The sequence below is a fragment of the Cervus elaphus genome, chromosome 8, assembly GCF_910594005.1.
Source record: "Cervus elaphus chromosome 8, mCerEla1.1, whole genome shotgun sequence".
NCBI classification, from domain to species: Eukaryota; Metazoa; Chordata; class Mammalia; order Artiodactyla; family Cervidae; genus Cervus; species Cervus elaphus.
The window spans coordinates 14,370,223-14,388,228 of record NC_057822.1 but is presented as its reverse complement, the minus strand read 5'-3'; the positions used below and the strand labels follow the sequence as shown (position 1 = coordinate 14,388,228).

Here is an 18,006-nt window from a genome sequence, read left to right as displayed (position 1 = left end):
ACCACTGTCAGGGAGATGGAAGACTACAATTGACCAGGCTAAGCCACAGGTAAGCCTACCCTTGAGGTGCAAGCATAGTCAGGTGATTGACAGCATCACTACAAAATAAGGGGTAATGATGAAGAAAAAACATTCCAGGAGCAGAGACCACTTATGCAATGATCAAGTACCCCTGGGAGGAAAAGAAGCCTGAAAAAAAATGGATAGAGTTTGACAGGGGCCAGGGAACAATACAGCTCCATGGCAATGAGGAACCTTGGAAAGTGCGACCAGGAGTCAGGCTACTGGGTTCTCTTTCAGGTTTTGTCCCTGTCTCAGTCAATACAGGTCTACTAGCCAGGCCTGTGAAGGACAATGTCAGCAATGAAACAGACAAGCATGGGCCTTAACTCTCATGAAACTCACATGGCCTGGCAATGACCTGCTAGGAGGCAGGTCCCTTCCTTCTGGTCCATTTCCTCACTAGCTTAAAAAAAAGAAAAGCACCAGCTGATCTCTATGGACCTTCCCAGCCCACAGAGGCAGAATTCTTCCCATTCTTCCTTTCTCTCTTATCTCCCTCATTTCCTTTCTCTAGGCTTCTGGAACCCTCCTTTCCTTCAAAAAAAAAAGATTTACTGCCTGGGAGTTTCCTGGTGGCTTAGTGGTTAGGATAACGGGATTTCATTCCCATGGCCCTGGTTCAATCCCTGGTTAGGGAACTGAGATCTCACAAGCTGTGAGACATGGCCAAAAAATAAAAGGGAAAATAAAAAACTTACTGCCGCTTTCATATGTTTGGTTAGTGAAGGATAGCAAAAAATACAGACAAACACCTTGCCAATGGGCCAGATCCTGGAGCTAGATAGCTCTAGAATGGCCAGGAGCAAGAGGAAAGGGCATTCCAGGTGGAAGGAACACAGTGGGCAAAAGCCTGGAGGCAGGGAAGTTTAAGGAAATCAGTTCAATCAACTTTCACCAACACCTATCTGGGCCATACCAGGTGGTGGCAGGTCCCTGTCGGAGAGCTCAGAATTCAAGGGACCCACGGATGAGTTAACAGAAGAGAAGCTGGATCAGGGAGACCGTGTGTTTGAACTTGTTGTGTAGGTAACGGGGAGAGTGACAGGCTCCAACCTGGGTCTCTTGACTCTATTTTTCTTTTCCTTTTCCATCATGTTCTCTGTTGCTTCTTCCTTTTTCCCCCAGGAAAAGTCACTGGCCTAAACTCTAGTCCTAGATTTGAGTCCTGATTGTCATTTACTAGCTGTGCAACCTTGGGCTAATTACTTAGCCTCTCTGAGTCTCTATTTCCAAATCTGTAAAATGGGGCTAATGACATCTGGTGGAAGGTTTCAGTAAAGTCATGCACCAGGCAGGAATCTGAGGCACAGCTAGCACTGAGAGAAAGAGGATGCTGCCTTTGGCTTCAAGGGGCAGCAGAGAGCCAGCTAGCCATGTCCCCGAGGGCTGGGTATCTGGACTCTCTCTTGCCTCCCTTTGTCAAGTTCCTATCAGTCCTGCTCAGGAGCTAAGGAACTTGGGGGCAGGGGGCATTTTCAGGGGAATCCCCAGGTAGGAAAAGCAGAACTGCCTTCCTCACTCTAGAGGATAAAGCTGTCCCCAGACCCCAAAGCTACCCAGGTGGCGCTAGTGGTAAAGAACCCATCTGCCAATGCAGGAGACGTAAGAGACGTTGAGTTCGATTCCTGGGTCTGGAAGATCTCCTGGAGAAAGGAATGACAACACACTCCAGTATTCTTGCCTGGATAATCCCAGTGGACAGAGGATCCTGGTGGGCTACAGTCCATAGGGTTGCAAAGAGTTAGACACGACTGAAGTGACTTAGCATGCATGCAGACCCCAAAGCAGGACCCCCACATCCCAGCCTCATTTTCTGCCTGAGGAATGGGGAGGGGCCCAGTCAAAGAAGGATACTCAAATCCCTGCCTTCCCCGACTTCTCTCTCAAACACCTTATTAGCCAGCCCCTCCCTAAGGGACCCTCTTTTAGAAGGAGGGGGCGAAGTACAGATGGACCCCCCCCCGGTTACCATGGAGATGGCAGGGAAAGGGTTGCTGTATTGCCATGGCAACAATTGACGTCAGCGCTACCCTTTCCCATCGCTTGATATGAGAGGGGGGCAGCCACCCCAACCACAAGCAAATCCCCCACAAAGCCTCCTCCCTTTACTGAGCCAATCAACCAAGGGGTCGACAGGCTTAATATAGCACAGGAGTTAAAAGCACAGACTCTGATGTCAGTCAAACCTTGGTTCAAATCCTCTTTTTGCATGGTTTTAGATGTTTGAATGTGAGCAAGTCCCTTAACCCTGGAAGACTGGTATGTACAATGGGGATAGAAAGCTACATGCTTCCAAGGGTTAATGTGAGGACTGCAGGGGATCATGCAGGTGACGGGCACTGGGCCAGTTCGTGGGAAGTACACACTGATGTTAGTGACTCTCTAGAGTCCTGGGGACCTGTCAGGGCATTGTGGCTTTTCAGATATAGACTCACAGCCCCTAAAAGGCTTCCAGGATTCCTAAGGACTGGCCCTGAGTTTGAGCATCTCAGAATTGGCACGGGGGGGGGGGGGGGGGGGGGGCGGCGGGGGCGGGTATTTCCTTGGTGGGACAGTGGATAAGAATCCATCTGCCAGTGCAGAGGACATGGGTTCAAGCCCTGGTCTGGGACGATCCTGATACATGCCAGGAGCAATTAAGCCTGAACACAACTACTGAAGCCCACACACCCTAAAGCCTGTGCTCCACAAGACAAGCTCCACAACGAGAAGCCAGAGTACAGCAACTAGAGAAAACCCACATGCAGCAACAAAGACCCAGAGCAACCAAAAGTTAAAATTAATTAATTAAAGAAGGAATGGGGGAGGTGAATCCAGAGACAGTGGAATTTCCGGAATCTGAGGAAACTCCGGATGCCGCTTTCCTTGGAACCTCATCACATCCAAACCCTGACCCAACTTTCCCTTCCTCCTCCCATCTGCCTCCTCCTCCTAGGCCTTCTTAGCAGCCATCTACCTCTCGAGACTCCATCTGCCTCTCTAGGAAAAAGCATGGATGAGGGCCATGGGGAGACATCAGGCAATCTGACACCAGGTAGATCAGTGGGTTGGACCCCACAGGGATCCATGGGCCTCTCCCCACCCTCCCTTGGGGTGAAGACACTGGAATCATTTTCACTCCCTCTCTTTTCCCCAGGCCCCAGTCCAGGCGCCCACAGTCGATTCTCTAATTCCACCGTATTGCCCTGAATCAGACTCCAATTGCTACTCATCTGGATGACTCCAGCGGCCCTCCAACCTGTTTTTTCTTTTTTTCTTTTTATTCCTTTTTTAAATTTTTTAAATACTTTTTATTGATTTATTTGACTGAGTGGGTCTTCATTGTGGCCCCTGGGATCCTCACTGTGTCATGTGAGATATTTCATTGTGGCACGTGGGCTCACTATTTGTGGCACAGAGGCTCAGCTGCTCCACAGCCTGTGGGATCTTGGTTCCCCAACCAGGATCAAACCCACAGCCTCCGCAAGGAAGTCTCCTCCTAACTGGTCTTATGGTCTTGTACTTCCTTCCCTGCTTGATTCCTCCAGCCCTGAATTATTCTATAAAGACCACAACCTAGCCATGTAATTCTCCTATTTAAATCTCATCAATGGCTCCTTTACGTCACTTACCCAACCACGAGGACACCCCTGAGTTCACAAAACCTTCTTTCCACCTCTCAGCACGCTGTTCCTTCTGCCTGGAATAGCCTCCTCCCACCCCCCTTATCCCTCAGATCTCTACCAATTGTCAGTCCTCAAAGAAGGCTCCTCTGACCACCTGTCCGTTCCCTCCCAGAGCACCTGCTTATCCCACTGTGTCCTCACCTCTTCCCTGATCCCTGTTGAATGCCTATTCACCCCATTACACTACAGACTCACCGAGGGCGGAGGCTGTGTCATATTCACCCTGACATCCTGGGGCTGGGAACGGAAGGGCTCAGGAGTTAGTAGAATGTCTGTCGATTAGACTGGCTACTGAACAACGGCTAGATGGGTCCACAGAGGGGAGGCCGAGCGCGGCGAGGTGAAGGAACAGCAGAGGCTGTTGGGGGATCTGCAATGGCCTCCCTAAGGAACTGACCCTGAAACTAAAACGAGAAGCGGTCAGCCACACAAGGACAGGGCGGTGGGAAATATCCCCAGCCCCGAGACTGGTCTGTGCCACGATGAACATGGTGCTGGTGACATTGTGAAGAGGGAAACATTCAAGTCTTGGAAAGACAGCCCTGGCTGCTCTGTAAGAACAGACCACGGAAGAGATGGCAAGGAGCAGGAGAGAGATCATTCAGGAAGCTGCTGCAGCCTCCCAGGTGAAAGGCGATGGGGCCTTGGACCAGGTGTGAACAGTGGAAATGGAGAAAAGCAACTGTGTTTTAGACATCCTGGAGAGGACAGGATTTTGTAACTGCTTGACTATGAAAATGGAGAGACAGGGAAGAGTCGAGAACCAAGCCCAGATTTCCAGTTCAGGCAACGGAGGAAACAGCCAAGCTGGGGAACATCAGAAGGACAGGTATGGGGCATGTCTGCTGTGAAGTGGGACATCCAGAAGAAGGGGGCCAGGAGACAGGTCTTGGGCAGGGAAGAGGGGTCTGGGCTGAGAGACAGAAGTGAGTCTCTGACAAAAGTGGGCATTAAAGGCACAGGCACCGACAAGATCCCCGGGACATACTACAAGGCCCAAGAACACCCACGATTAGGCACTGAGCAACAAATGAGAAATTTGCCACATGGCGGCAACCGGTGAGATAGTAAATAAGTCAAGACTGCAGTGTTCAGAAAAACAAAGGCTCAAAAATATTTCAAATAGAAAAGAGTGTTTGTGTCAAAAGTCGGTCACTGCTGAAGGGTCAAGTCAGATAATGACTCATGAGCATCCCTGGGATTTAGCAACAAGGAGGTCAGTGGTGACCTTGAGGAGCTGTTTCTGTTCCCGTGGAATGGTGAGGGAGGGAGCCAGATTGCAGGGGTAGGGTGAGGAAGTAGAAACAACACGTGCACACAACTCTTTCAAGAATCTTGGCTGTGAAGGGGAGCTGGAGAAGTACCCAGGGCCAAAGGAAGGCTTTCTTCTTTTTCAAAGATAGGAAAGACTAGAGTCTGTTTGTTTGCTGCTGGGAAACAGCCATCAGGGAGTCAGAGGTTGGAGACAGGGAAAGGAGGAAGGGATGAGAGGAGGGAAATTCCCCAAGGAGAGAAAAGAGAAGGTGAAATCCCCAAATATGGCCACACAACTGGGGTGGGGGGCAAGCCCGTACAGAGTTCCGGGGACTCCGAATAGCTGCCCACTCTTCCCAGCAGCCAGTGTGAGTCACTGGGGGAAACAGCCCAAACTGGCAGTATAGAAAACGGCACAGGGCCAACATGTTCCCCAGGGGGTGGGGGAGCAGGGCCCAACCTGGGCTATGAGCCCTGAACCCCATGCCCTGAGCAGGACAAGGGCACAGGGAAGTTGTCTTACCCTTTGTAGGGGCAGGCAGAGTAAACTGGCTTTTCGCTGTCCCTCTCTGAATCTATTTCCCTTTCTGCAAAAAAACTTACGTTAGGGTTTTTAACTTTTTTTTTAATTTTTGGCGGGAGGGTGGGACAGGTGTCAGGGACCCTTTCTAGATTTCTAGATTGCTTCCAGAAACATATGTGTATTGGAGACCCACAGATTCATCCCTGGCTTCCAGATATATCTGAACTAGAGTTGGCTGAGGAGCCTTCCGCCTCTGATTTAAGGGTTTCCTGGAGCAAGGGAAAGGCTCCTGCAAGGGCCAGGGGGGCAGAGGTGGGGAGCTCTGAAGCCTGGAAACAGTGAGGCCTCTTGAGGTGTGGCGTCTTCCTGAGCGCACCATCACGGTTGTGTAAGCAGAAGATGGAGGCCCCTGGTTGAAATAAAAGGAAGGGTTGATCCAAAAAGCAGCTGACCTTTCCTGGGCCCCTCTTGCTGCCTCTGTCCTTGTCTTTCTGTCCTTGACCCTGCGGGACTAGCGTCCCAGGGAATCCCCCAGCGGTGGTGACCAACCCCCTGCCCCTGCAGCGGGTGGTGAAGAAAGACCACCGACTAGACCCCGCCAGAGGGCCTGGTGCTGCCCCACCCGGCTCTGGCAGCTGAGGCCTCCTGCTAAAAACAGCGGGGCCCGAGGGGAATATGGGCTTTCAGGCCTCCCCCTCCACGTCCCAGCAGTTATTAAAAGAGGCCGAAGAGGACCAGGCGGCCTGGACACTATGCTATTCACCGAGACTGCCCACTTGGTGATGAATTTTCTTCTGTCCCGGTGAAGGGGTCCCGAGGAGGGTGCAGGCGAGATAAAGGCCCCGGGTCTGGCAGCAGGCGGGGAGGAGGAGCGCGGGTCCTTGGGAAGACTCCGAGAGGGGCCTCCAATCTCCCTCCTCCCCAGCTTGGGCCAGGAGTGATCCCGACCCTCGCCCCGCGGCGTCTGATCCGAGGAGGCCGCCTCCTCCCAGCGAGTCGCGCCTCCTGGGGGGACCGCTGCCCTGTTTCCCCTACGGGGGCCCCCAGGCCACGCCCCCGCACCGCCTGGACTAGGAGTTATGTTTCTAGGGCTGCCGGAGCCCGGTCTTGCGGGCGCCCGCCGACCGCCGAAGCCTCGGCGACTACTGGATGAGCCCGGAGCGCAGCCGCTCGCCGGGCACTGCCTGGCGCTGACCCGCGCGCAACCTCCTACTGCTGCCGGGGGCCACCGGGGTGGCGGACGTGCCCTCGGTGCGGGGCCCAGCTGCTACGGCGCGCGCCCGACCCTCCTGTGAGCGCGCGGGGCGGGGCGGGGCGGAGGCGGAGGCCCCCGGGAGGGCGGGGCGGAGGCCCGCGGAGGGCCTCGGGGGAGGGGCGGAGCCTACGGCAGGGGCGGGGTCTGTGGAAGAGGCGGATCCCCAGACCCGAGGGTAGGTCAGGGGTTGGATAGGCTGGCTTGACTGAGGCTGGGAGGGGGAAGAGGGAGCGGAACTGGGTGGTTAAGGGCGGGGCCTGAAGCGACTGTCCACGGAAGGCAGTGGGAGTAATCCCAGAGCGAGTCGGATTTGCCCCCGTCCTGGCGGCCCAGTTTTCCCTCCCTAGGTGGAAGCACCGGTGGCAGAATATTAACTAACAATACCTGGGCAGGAGGAAAAGCGATCTAGCTCCCCGGCACCCCCGAGCGCCGGTGAAGGGCGGGGCCCGCAGAGGGCGCGACCTCGGAGGGGCGGGCCTAGGGGCGGGACCTGGCGGAGGTTGGGGTGGGGAAGGGTGATACCCGGGCATGAGGTCAGGCCGCCTTGCCTTCCAGGCTCGAGGACCCAGAGGGGATGAGCCGCAGTGAGAAAGGCCCCGCAGGCTGGGCGTGGGTTTCTGCGGGGTTACTCAATCCTGCCCTTTTCAAACCACCACACACATTTTTTTAGGAGATTGATAGATTCGTCTCTATTAAAAGTTCTGTTCATCAAAAGACAACTAAAGGGGTAGAATAGAGTTTCAAAGAGGGCTCTTCAAACACAGTGCCAAGTTGAGCCTGGCGCAGGGAGTGTGGAAACCAGAATAGATCATGGCCTTAGTCACCAACTGGGTCAGTTTCAGGACAAGAGTGACCCCAGCCCCAGGCTTGGTGACCAAGCTGAATGAACTAAGTGAATCGGTCTGCTTGAAGGACACTCTCCCGTGTGTGTCTGTGTGTGCTTCACATTTGGGGGCATCTCTGAATGTTGCATCACCTCTGAACATGGTTCTGTTTCTCTGTGTGTCTGTCTGTCCCTGGTTTCTGTGTCCATTCGGTTATTCAGCAAGTATTTATCAGGGCCTATTTTAGAGGGTTGTGTCAGATGTATATTCTGAGTCACTGAGTTCAAATTGGTGAAAAGAATAGTTGAGGCTCCCTCATGGAGCTTACATTCTGGTGGGGAGACAACAATAAAGAGAAGTCAGAGATAAACAGTGTTCTGTGTTTGAGAAGGATGAAGTGGGCCAAGTGCTATGTTGTGTGGAGAGGGCACAGCCTGTGTCTTGTTCACAGATCTGACTCATAACAGGGGCTCACTAAAGGGTGTTGAATGGATGGGTTGGCCAGGAGGTCCTATCTGAGGAGGTAACTGTAGATCAAGGCTTGAAGGGTGAGAGAGCAGCCACTCCAGACTCTGGGAAGAGTCTGGCTGGAGGGAACAGCCTGCATGTTTGTCTCATGCATGGCCCTTTGCCTTTAGCTATCTATCTTGTAATACCCCTTTGGCTATGTCTCTGTTCCTTTCTGTTGTCTCTCTGATCTTGGGGGTGGTGGGCAGGGGGTAGTGGGGTGGGGATGAGATGGGTTTCAACAGGGCCCTCCAAGATCTCTGGAAGTGAGGTCACTGCTGAGTTGATTCACTCCACTGGCCCACTCTGGCCTAACCTGCCTGGTCTGGATATTCCCCTGGAAGCAACCCCTCCCCTCGGCAGCATCAGTCCCACGATCTCTGGCTCCTTCCCAGGATAGCATCCTGCAGTCCGGAAGGAAGTCCTTCGTCCTGTGTAACCACAGTCCCTGCTGGGGCAACCACAGCCCTTTCCTCTCATTCTGCCCCACGGACAGAGGGGAGGAGATGGGCTGGCCCTGTGGCAGCAGATCCTGCCTGGACAGAGAGCCCAGCAAAGACCTGTCAGAGTGGAGGTGACCACTCCTCTGCAACCCCAGGGAAGGGGAACCTCAGAGGGGCAAAGACGATCACGCATCTGACGAGCCTCTGCCACATCCATTATTTCATTTAATCCTTCAACATTCCATTTTATAGATGGAAACTCAGGCAGGTCCGGAGAGGAAAACGTGGCAGAACTGGGACCACAACCCAGGTCTCTTAATAAAACAGTTGTAACACCTAATATTTATTCCACATTTACTTTCAGCCAGTTATTATGCTAAAACTTTGCATGCTTCATCACAACCCTTGAGGTAGGTACCATTGATGTTTCCATTATCCTCATATAAGGACACTGAGGCTCAGAGCCATGAAGTGACTTGTCCAAGGACGCCCCCAAGTTCACAGCAGAGCTGCGCAGGAGCCAGGACAGTCTGGTGTGCTCAGTGGCACGCCCTGTGCCCCAGGTCCCGGAAGAGTGTCACTGATGTCTGTTTTCCAGGAATTTGGGGAAACAGCTTCAGGTTCATCACATCACGGTCCCGAGGCTAACTTGTGCCAAGCCAGGATGAGCAGGAAGATGGCCTGGGAGCACTGCACAGCCCTCTGTCCCCTTTCTGTGGGTGAAGATTGTCCCTTCGCCCTCTCTCCTGGGGTCTCCATGTTCCTGCCCTTCACTGCCCAAATAAAGCAGCTTTCATTGCTCACTGGCTCTCCCTACTTTGGGGGGTAATGACCTGTGTCCTCCCAAGCTACACATACTGAGTTAGACTGAACCCACAGAGCTGGGAAGACCTTTGCAGCCACCCTTGAATGTCCTAATGCACCCATGGCCCCCCCCATGGGGTACACTGGGTGAACCCAAAGTTCTCCAGCTCCCCAGACTCTCACAGGTCATAGAAAGAGAAAGGCATACGCCAGCTCAGTAAGGTGCCAAAGGAGGGTGACATTAATTTGGGGAGGCATAGTGACTCCTCTGCAAGGTCAGGAAACCCCCACCCCTCCTTTTTTTAACCAAACCATATGACATGTGGGGTCTTAGTTCCCTGACCAGAGATCAGGGATCAAACCCATGCCCCCTGCCGTGGAAGCTCCGAGTCTTAACCACCAGGCTGCCAGGGAAGTCCCCCAGGAAAGCCTTCTGGAGGATTTCCTTGAGTCGAGTCTCCACAGATGGGCCGGCCCTGGGTGCAGCTATATGTGAAGTAGCAATCCAAGCAGAACTGGCAGCATAGAGAAAGGTTTGGTGATTTGCAGGCTGCAGTGGTATCGTTGAAGCTGTCATCCCGCTGAGGGAACCATGAGATTGGCAGCCAGGGCTCTTTGCCTAAGGTGGAGCTAGCTGAGCCTGGTGCTTCAAGAACCTTGAAAGCCAGGAAAAGGGGTTGGACATGCTCCAGGAGGAAGTAGAGAGCCATGGACAGGTTTAAAGCAAGGGAGGGACATGATCCCCTCATGGCATCTCTAGGCCTACAGCCCTCGCAGGGTCTCAGAGTCTGCTCTGGTGGGCAATGAGTGGTCTCCGGCCCTCAACTAGGTCCAAGGCCCTGGGCACCTGTTGCTGTCCCCTTTATACACTCTTGCAGGTCTTACCTGGGACCGAGGCTGGGAGTGGATCAGCTCAAGCTTCCCTGCAGGGATCCGGCAGAGGGGGCTGATGGCTTGAGCCATCTTTGGGCAGGTACCCTGACTCAACCGCTCTGTGGTCAACAGCCTCGCCCTCCCCCTCCATAAGAGCCACTTGTAACCCATCCCCTGTCCTTTTGGGGGGGTCTCTCTGTCACATTAACAGGTAAATGCAAGACAGCAACCCCCACTGCCCACACCCAGCGGACCCCCAGAGTCAGCTCCCTTCCTCCTCTAGCCCCCCTCCCTCCAATGGATCCTCGCCCCCATCTCTGGTGCTCTCCACTGCCTGAATGTCTCTGCACTTCATCTCCACCTCTGCCCTCTGCCCTCGCCTAGTTCAGGCCACCTTCACTGTTGTCTGGACCAGTCTGACCAACTCTTCCTTGGTTTATCTTGCCTCCAGCTCTGTCCTTTTTGATTTGTGTCCTGAGCCAGTTGTTCTGTGTCTTGGAGGTCCCTGTAGCACATCCGGGGTGGTCTCCAAGGGCAGCCAGAGTAATGGAGAGATCTGGGCTGAAGACAGAGATTTCATAATGGTCAGCATACAGATTCTCCTATAGATACACATAGAGAAGGACAGAGAAGAGTTACAGAGACAGATAGACACACACATACAGGGATCTTCTCTCCAACACAGATTTCATTCCAGATGTCTAGATCCCAACAACATTCCAAAGGCACTTCGACTTAACCTGTCCAAAGCTGACCTCTCCGTTTCTGTGGTGCCCCACTGCTCCTCCTCTAGACCTCCTGAGTGCAACTTGGCACCTCTTTCCCCCCATTTCCCAAGCCAGACCCTCAGGCACCATCCTTGGCCCTCCCTCCTGACTCCCATCATCCTGTCTTTTGTTAAGACTTGTCACTTCTGCCCCCCAAACCCCTCCTATACCTCTCCTCCTCTGTCTTCCTCCACCTTCAGCAGCATCTGAGCTGGCAGATCACACATTCCTTCTAGAAGCCATTTCCTCCCTCAGTCTTCAGGATACCCTGCTCCTGGTTCTCTTCCTTTCTCTGCCCATGAGCTGAACCCACCTGCTGGCTCCCCATCCAGAGTCTCAATGCTGGAGAGGCCCTGGCGGTGTCTTCTTGAGCCGCGTCTCTCAGTGGATCCCATCCAGTCCTGTGGCTTCAAATTTGGGAGGCCTCCAAAGGTCTCCTCTGGAGTCCAGGCTCATAGATCTATTAACTGCCAGCCTGATGTCTCCACGGGGATGCTAATAGGCATCTCAAACTGAAGATTCCAGGTCCTGCTCATAGTCCCCAGCCCCGAGGACAGAGTCTACTCTAATCCAGGAAGTGTTGGTGTTGGCTCACTCTCCCCACTCTCTTTAGTTAGGTTCCTACCATCTCTTCCCATCATGGATTATTTCAACATCGCTTCTTGCATAGCAGAGAAGAAAGACAATTGCACGTGAATACAGGAAGGAGAGCAGGCTAGGGCTTGGGGGAAAGCCCAGAGTGTGCTATGGGGAATCAGTGAGGATCTCAAATGTAAGGCACAGACTTTGTTCTGAGGGCAGTAGGGAGCCACAGAAAGGTCTGAAGCCAAGGGGGATGTGTTTGATTCTACATTTCTTTCATTCATTCCTTCACTCATTTACTCCATCTGTCAACAGATTATTCATTGAGCACCCCCTATTGGAAAGTAATTCTCAGGCAGAGGAGAATGAATGGAGGGGCTGGACTTGTGCAGAGAGACAAGTGAGAAGGCTGATGAAATGGCCCAGGTCCAGGTGAGAAAGGCCAATCATGGAGATGGAGACAGGGGAGGATGAGCTGATGGGGGTGGCCTAGTTATGCAGCACAGGTTTCTGGTTTGGGCAGCTGAGTGTTGGGAACCCTCAGCCCAGGGGTGTGGAGTATGTGGTGGGGGAGCCATCTCTTCCTCCTGGGGAATCTGGAAAGTCCTTGGGAGTGGTTTAAGAGAAAGCAGAGGGACTTCCCTGGCAGTCCAGTGGGTAATAAGACCCCATGCTTCCACTGCAGGAGGCACGGGTTCCATCCCTGGTCGGGGAACTAAGATCCCACATGCCACATGGCAAAAAAAAGAGAGAGAGAGAAAGATAAGAGTAGGAATTCAGCAAGTAAAGAAGTGGAAAGAGGCATTCTAGGTGGAGGGAACAGACTGTTCAAAAGCCCTGAGGTAGGAGAAGATCAGCCCTGAGGACCTAAAAAGCCAAGAGAGTTGAAGATCAATAGGCCAAGAAGAAAAAAGAGGGAAGTGAGGCTGGGAGTCCCATCTCTGAGGCACAACCTGGAGCATTGCAGGCTGGTCCCCAGAGATGCCAGACCTCCCTATGCAGACAGATGGGAGGGAAGGAGAATGTGAGGAGGAGCTGGGATGAGACAGATGATGTGCACATCAAGGGGTGTCCACAGTATGTCTTTTCTGGGAAAAATCACTAAAAGAAGGTCCCCGGGGGATACTTCTGGAGTGTGAGAGAAAAGGAAGAGAATCCTCAGGGTTCTGGGGAGAGGCAGATTCCTTTCCCTTTTAAGGAACTGATTAAGCCCAGTAAATTTCCCTCTGAACACTTCAGCATCCTTAGAACAGTCTCTCTACCACCTGCCCAGGAAGAAAGTTGATGGAGGGGATACAAGGTTATCCCAGGGTGGCCCTAGACCCCCACCTCCTATCTCTAGGGTAGGAAGGGAAGAGAATGGCCCTGGCCCAGGATTTCACATAATCACACTTAGGAACATTGTCAACTTTTCCCATGTGCTGCGCACTTCAGGTGCTTAGTTCTTAGGGCTCTATGTCATGATACTAGGTCGTTCATCTCACAATAACCCTGAGAAGGGGGTATAATCATCATTCCTATTTTACAGATATGGAGACTGAGGCTCAGAGCAGGCCTAAAGCCACATAGCTGGGACATGATGGAGCCAGTTCTTTACCACTACCATTGCCTCAACACAACAACACCTACTGAACCCTTCAGTTCAGTTCAGTTGCTCAGTTGTGTCTGACTCTTTGAGATCCCATGGACTGCAGCACGCCAGGCTTCCCTGTCCATCACCAACTCCCGGAGTTTGCTCAAATTCATGTCCATCGAGTTGGTGATGCCATCCAGCCATCTCATCCTCTGTCGTCCCCTTCTCCTCCTGCCTTCAACCTTTCCCAGCATCAGGGTCTTTTCCAATGAGTCAGTTCTTCGCATGAGGTGGCCAAAGTGTTGGAGTTTCAGCTTCAGCATCAGTCCTTCCAATGAATATTCAGGACTGATTTCCTTTAGGATGGACCAGTTGGATCTCCTTGCAGTCCAAGGGGACTCTCAAGAGTCTTCTCCAACACCACTTTGTCAACTTTGAAGGTTCATCTAGTCAGAGACTGAACCCTTGCCACAACCGGAAGTGGTGCCAGATGTCCTTGCTGTATGGAGTGGGCATTTTGAGGCTCAGTAAGGGGAAGGGATTTGTCCAGAGTCACAAAGCGGGAAGGTGGTTGGAGCTTGGATCCAAATCATTTGGGGGAGGAGGCTGAATGGAAGAGGTGATGGGGCAAGATCTGAGCAGTGTGGAGAGGAAGGGGTGGGACTTGGGACTGGACTAGGAGAGAGTTTCAGTTTCCCTTTTAAAGGGACTTCCCCTAAATGGGGGATTTTGGCTGGAAATTTGTTAGCAATCCAAATTCCACTGGTTTGGCCACCTCTTCGCCACAAAGGCACCTGAGGATCTGAAAAGAAACTGAAAGTTGGGAAAAGGGGAGGGGCAGGGGCAAGGGAGAGGCCGAGAGCAGCCCAGAACTGAGTTGAATTTCTGGTGACCTCATTGAGCCTGGGGGAGATAGGCAGGTGAGCTGGGATTACACACCTCTTAGCTATTGGAGAAATTGAGCCCCAGAGAGACAGCTCTATTAGATAGTGGCTGGATCTTGTCCAGTTTGCACAACCACTGCCAACACACACACACACACACACACACACACACACACACACACACCCCCAGGGGAAGAGGGAGCGAAAGGGAGAAATAAAAGGGCTGAGTGGCCTAAAATCCTGAAAAGAAACTTTCCAGATCCCTTGTCTCTGTGATGTGGTGACTGGTAGGATGGTGGGTCAGGGAAGGGTCCCTGAGGTGCCCAGAATCCAGACTCAGGTTCCAGGCCCAGGACTGGCCTGCTGACAACCCAGCCAGAACCCAGCGTACCCAGGGTGCTGGGGAGTCCAGTTCCAGGGATCCCGGTCCTGCAGCTGCCATGCTCTCCCTGCTGACATCCGTAATGGCTCCTCCCAAACCAGAAGCAGCAGGACCCTTTGTGGAGGCTGCTCCTCAGAGGGCCTGGAAACCACTTTCTCTTAGACCTGACCTCCTCCTCTTCTGCTTAATGAACACTCCACCTGGCTGGGCTTCAGCATCCACCTCTATAAAGGGGAACACTGGGTCACGCAGTAACGTGGTATAACAGGCATGTATTAGTAGCAGCTGTGATTATTACCGTTGGTCATTCCTACCTTTTCAAAACTCTCCCGAGTGGTCCAGGATCCCCATGCGTCTGTGCTCTAGGGTTTGTCCTTCCCCTCCCATTGACTCCCTCCCTGGGGCCCTCTCCTGCTGCTGGCCTGGCTAATGGCAGAGCTTCCACTGCCCCAAGACTTCCTGGGTGACCTCATGCACTGCTTGGCTCCAGTCACCCTCTTACTAGCAGCAACCAGAGATCCAGATTTCCTGGGGTCACTTCTGACTTAAAACCTTCTGTCTGTTACCCCTTTAAGGTCACTAGCCGGAGTCTGGCCTTTGGGGCTTGGCCTTTGGCTCAGGAAACATGATCACATGCCTATGTGCTGAAGCATACAGGCTGCCTCCTGGATGGCCCCCTGAATTTTCTCTGGGCTCCTCAGACTCAACAAGGTTAAATTCCACAACCCCCTGCCAGCTTTATTTTTCCTCTGATTCCCTATCTCAGTCATGGGATCATGGACCCCAAATAGAAAACTCAGAAATCTTCACTCCCATGTCCTCACCCCATCCCTGTACCAGCCAGTCCCCAGATCCTAGAACCCTGTCTCTTTAACTTTGCTCTAGAACAAGCTTCTGCCTTCATCCCCACTCCACACAGACCATTTGCTGTTCCCTTGTGCTACTGGAAGCTTTTCCTCCAACCCTTGGCCCTCCCACAGGGCCCTCCTCCATGCAACCCACAGGTCTCTCATCTGACCCTGCTCTAGCTCTTTCTTCTCCTCTTAAGGCATTACCAGCCTCCCCAATGGGAAACCCCTGCGGGCAGGGGCCCGGCGTGACTCACAGCTGACACTCTGCCACGTAGGAGCAGAAGGAGGAACTCCAGTCTGTGCACTTGAATCACAGAGGCCAAGCTGTCACTGTACAGATGAGCAAACTGAGGCCTGAGAGGAGAGAACTGGCTTACAATTAAAGGAAGGCAGAGCTGGGGCTAGAACTATAAAGTCTCTGGGTCCAGGTGATCCTCCCTGGAAGGAGATGGGGACCCTGGGGCTGGGAAATGGGCTGCTCCAAGTCACCATTCTTGAGGTCTCCACTGGGACCTAGCGGTCCTCTGGTGTCTCTTCCCCTCTCCAGGCCTTGGCATATGCTGGTCCCTCCCCTTGGAAGGCCTGTCCTCCATTCCTGATAAGATCCTGCCCACTCATCTAGCATCTAACCTGATCTCCATCTCAGGACCCTCCTCAGAGGCCTCCCATGCCCCCACAGCCTTCTTTATGAGGTGGTGTTCTCTTTTGCCCTCCCCTCTCCTTTAGGGCTCTCCTGGGGTCCCATTCATTCCCTTCTGTCCATGGGAACTAGGAGCATCTCAGGCCAGGACCAGGGTCTGAGCCTTTATGGGAGAACTGGGACAGATGGAAGATGTGGGAAAATTCTAGTCTCTCAGCTTCCCTTCCCCTGTCCATCTCAGAGTCCCCACTCTTCCTGCCCCTGCCACTCTGTCCTGGCAAAAGCTCATATCTCAAAGGTCCTGATCACCACGATCTGACCCACGGAGGCACACACAGCCACTCACACAAACACAAAGTAGCCACTCTCTCATGCACATACACATAGTCACACACCCAGTCACAGCCAGTCACCAACCCAACCTCAAGGACAGACAGGCACACACACCCAGAAAGTCTCAGAAAGTCATCAAGAGTCACGAAGCCTGTCTCTCTCACCCTTAATACACACTGCCAAACAAAGATGCAAACTCACACAACTACAAAAGTACACACCTGGTCACACACACACACACATATACACAGAGTCACAAAGTCTCTCTCACACACAGACAGATACAGAGCAATACACAGTCACACACAGAGAGAAACAGACACACACAGTTGCACACAGGCCCCTGGAGATACAGAACAATGGGCGCATTGTCTGGGCTGGCAGCAGCTGGGGAGAAAGGAGCTGCAGTGTGGATGGAGGGGGCTGTGGGGGCTGCTCTACCACCCCCACTCACCCCCGCAGCATCCCAAGCCTCTTCCCCCTTCCAGAGGCTGAATTCAGCTGGGACCTGGATTTGCTGAGGGATTCAGCTCTCAGGTGCCCCCTCCTCAGCCTCCTTCCATGTCTGGTGGGGGATGCAGGGCTCCCTTGTGGACCAGCCTCCTTCTGGGGCTCTGGGGGCTTGGGATCCTTTAGCCCTCGATGGCTCCCCTCTCCTCCTGGGATCATCCTAACGATGCGCCACTCATCCCCACCAGAGCAGAGCCTGGAAATTGGGGACCTTGGGATCTTAACCTCTGACTCCAACCCCTCCAGGACTCACACAGCCTTCATCTGAGCCCTGCCAGCCAGAGCTGGCAGCGCCTGGCAGCATTGTGGGTTCCCTATTGTGGTCAAGACAGAAATGCGGGTCACGATGTCCATCCCTTACTGGCAGGGGTGGAGAAGTCACTGTCCTGTCAGTGAGTTGCCCTAGGGCATGGTGCGCCTTCCCGTCCCAAGAGCTGGCTCTTCTTGCCTCCCACTCTGACCAGGCAGCCCCAGATCTCAAGAGAGACTGTTTCCGGGACTTTCCTTATAGTTCACAGCCCCTTTTTACAGGTCTCTCCAAACTCTGTCTTACCCTCAGTTACTGGTATCTGCTGTGTACCCTTGGACATGTCATTTTCCCTTTCCGAATCTGTGTCCACTCTGAAAAACAGGGCGTTAATGAAGCCGAGAGTATTCTGTAGTCTCTGAGTAGGGGTGGGGGTGGAGGCTACAGGAGTGAGCGCTGCAGGTAGAAGTCATCTCAGCCCTGTCCTCAGATCTGTGGGAGTTCCTGATTTCTCAGGCCCTGGGGTGTTTCCACACCTCACAGCCTCAGGCCTCCCAGGAGACCTTACTTGTAGGAGGGAGGGAACAAGGGAGGGCCGTGCTGAGCTGTCCAGGACACACAGCCTTGCTTTTGCAACACTTGGCTTCCGCCAGCCCCCATCTCCTTCCTCCTGGGGGCTGAGGGCAGCAGCCGGACGCACACATCCGGGGCCAGCCAGGACTCTGGGGTTCCCCCTGGCCTGGACTAGCGGCAGGAGGCTCCAGCTGCAGTTTCCAGCCACCTCCACCCGGCCCCTGTCTCCAGGGTCCCCTACTCAGGCAGGGCTGAATGAAGGCTGGACTGGGCAGCTTGGGGGCTGGCTCAAGGGACCATCCAAGGCCTCTCCTCCTGAGGAGCTGGAGTGTTTTAAGGGTTGTTGAGCCCCTTCCTGGGCTCCCTCTGCTGTCTTGGGGGGAACCCTGATGTAGGGGAGCGGATGTGACTGGGGAGTGCTGAAGTCAGACAGGTTAAGTCCAGGTCTCTGAG

General features: G+C 53.5%; 1 protein-coding gene across 1 annotated transcript; it reads right to left on the bottom strand.

Moving 5' to 3' along the window:
* Positions 1-5,623: 5,623 nt before the first annotated feature.
* On the bottom strand, positions 5,624-10,301 carry LOC122698182 (translation initiation factor IF-2-like). Its single transcript, XM_043908876.1, has 5 exons — positions 10,224-10,301; positions 7,145-7,250; positions 6,891-6,904; positions 6,269-6,772; positions 5,624-5,914 (listed from the first exon to the last, which is right to left on the bottom strand). The coding sequence occupies exons 1-5, from the start codon at positions 10,299-10,301 to the stop codon at positions 5,651-5,653; spliced, it is 966 nt and encodes a 321-aa protein (XP_043764811.1). The 3' UTR covers positions 5,624-5,650.
* Between the last annotated feature and the right edge of the window lie 7,705 nt (positions 10,302-18,006).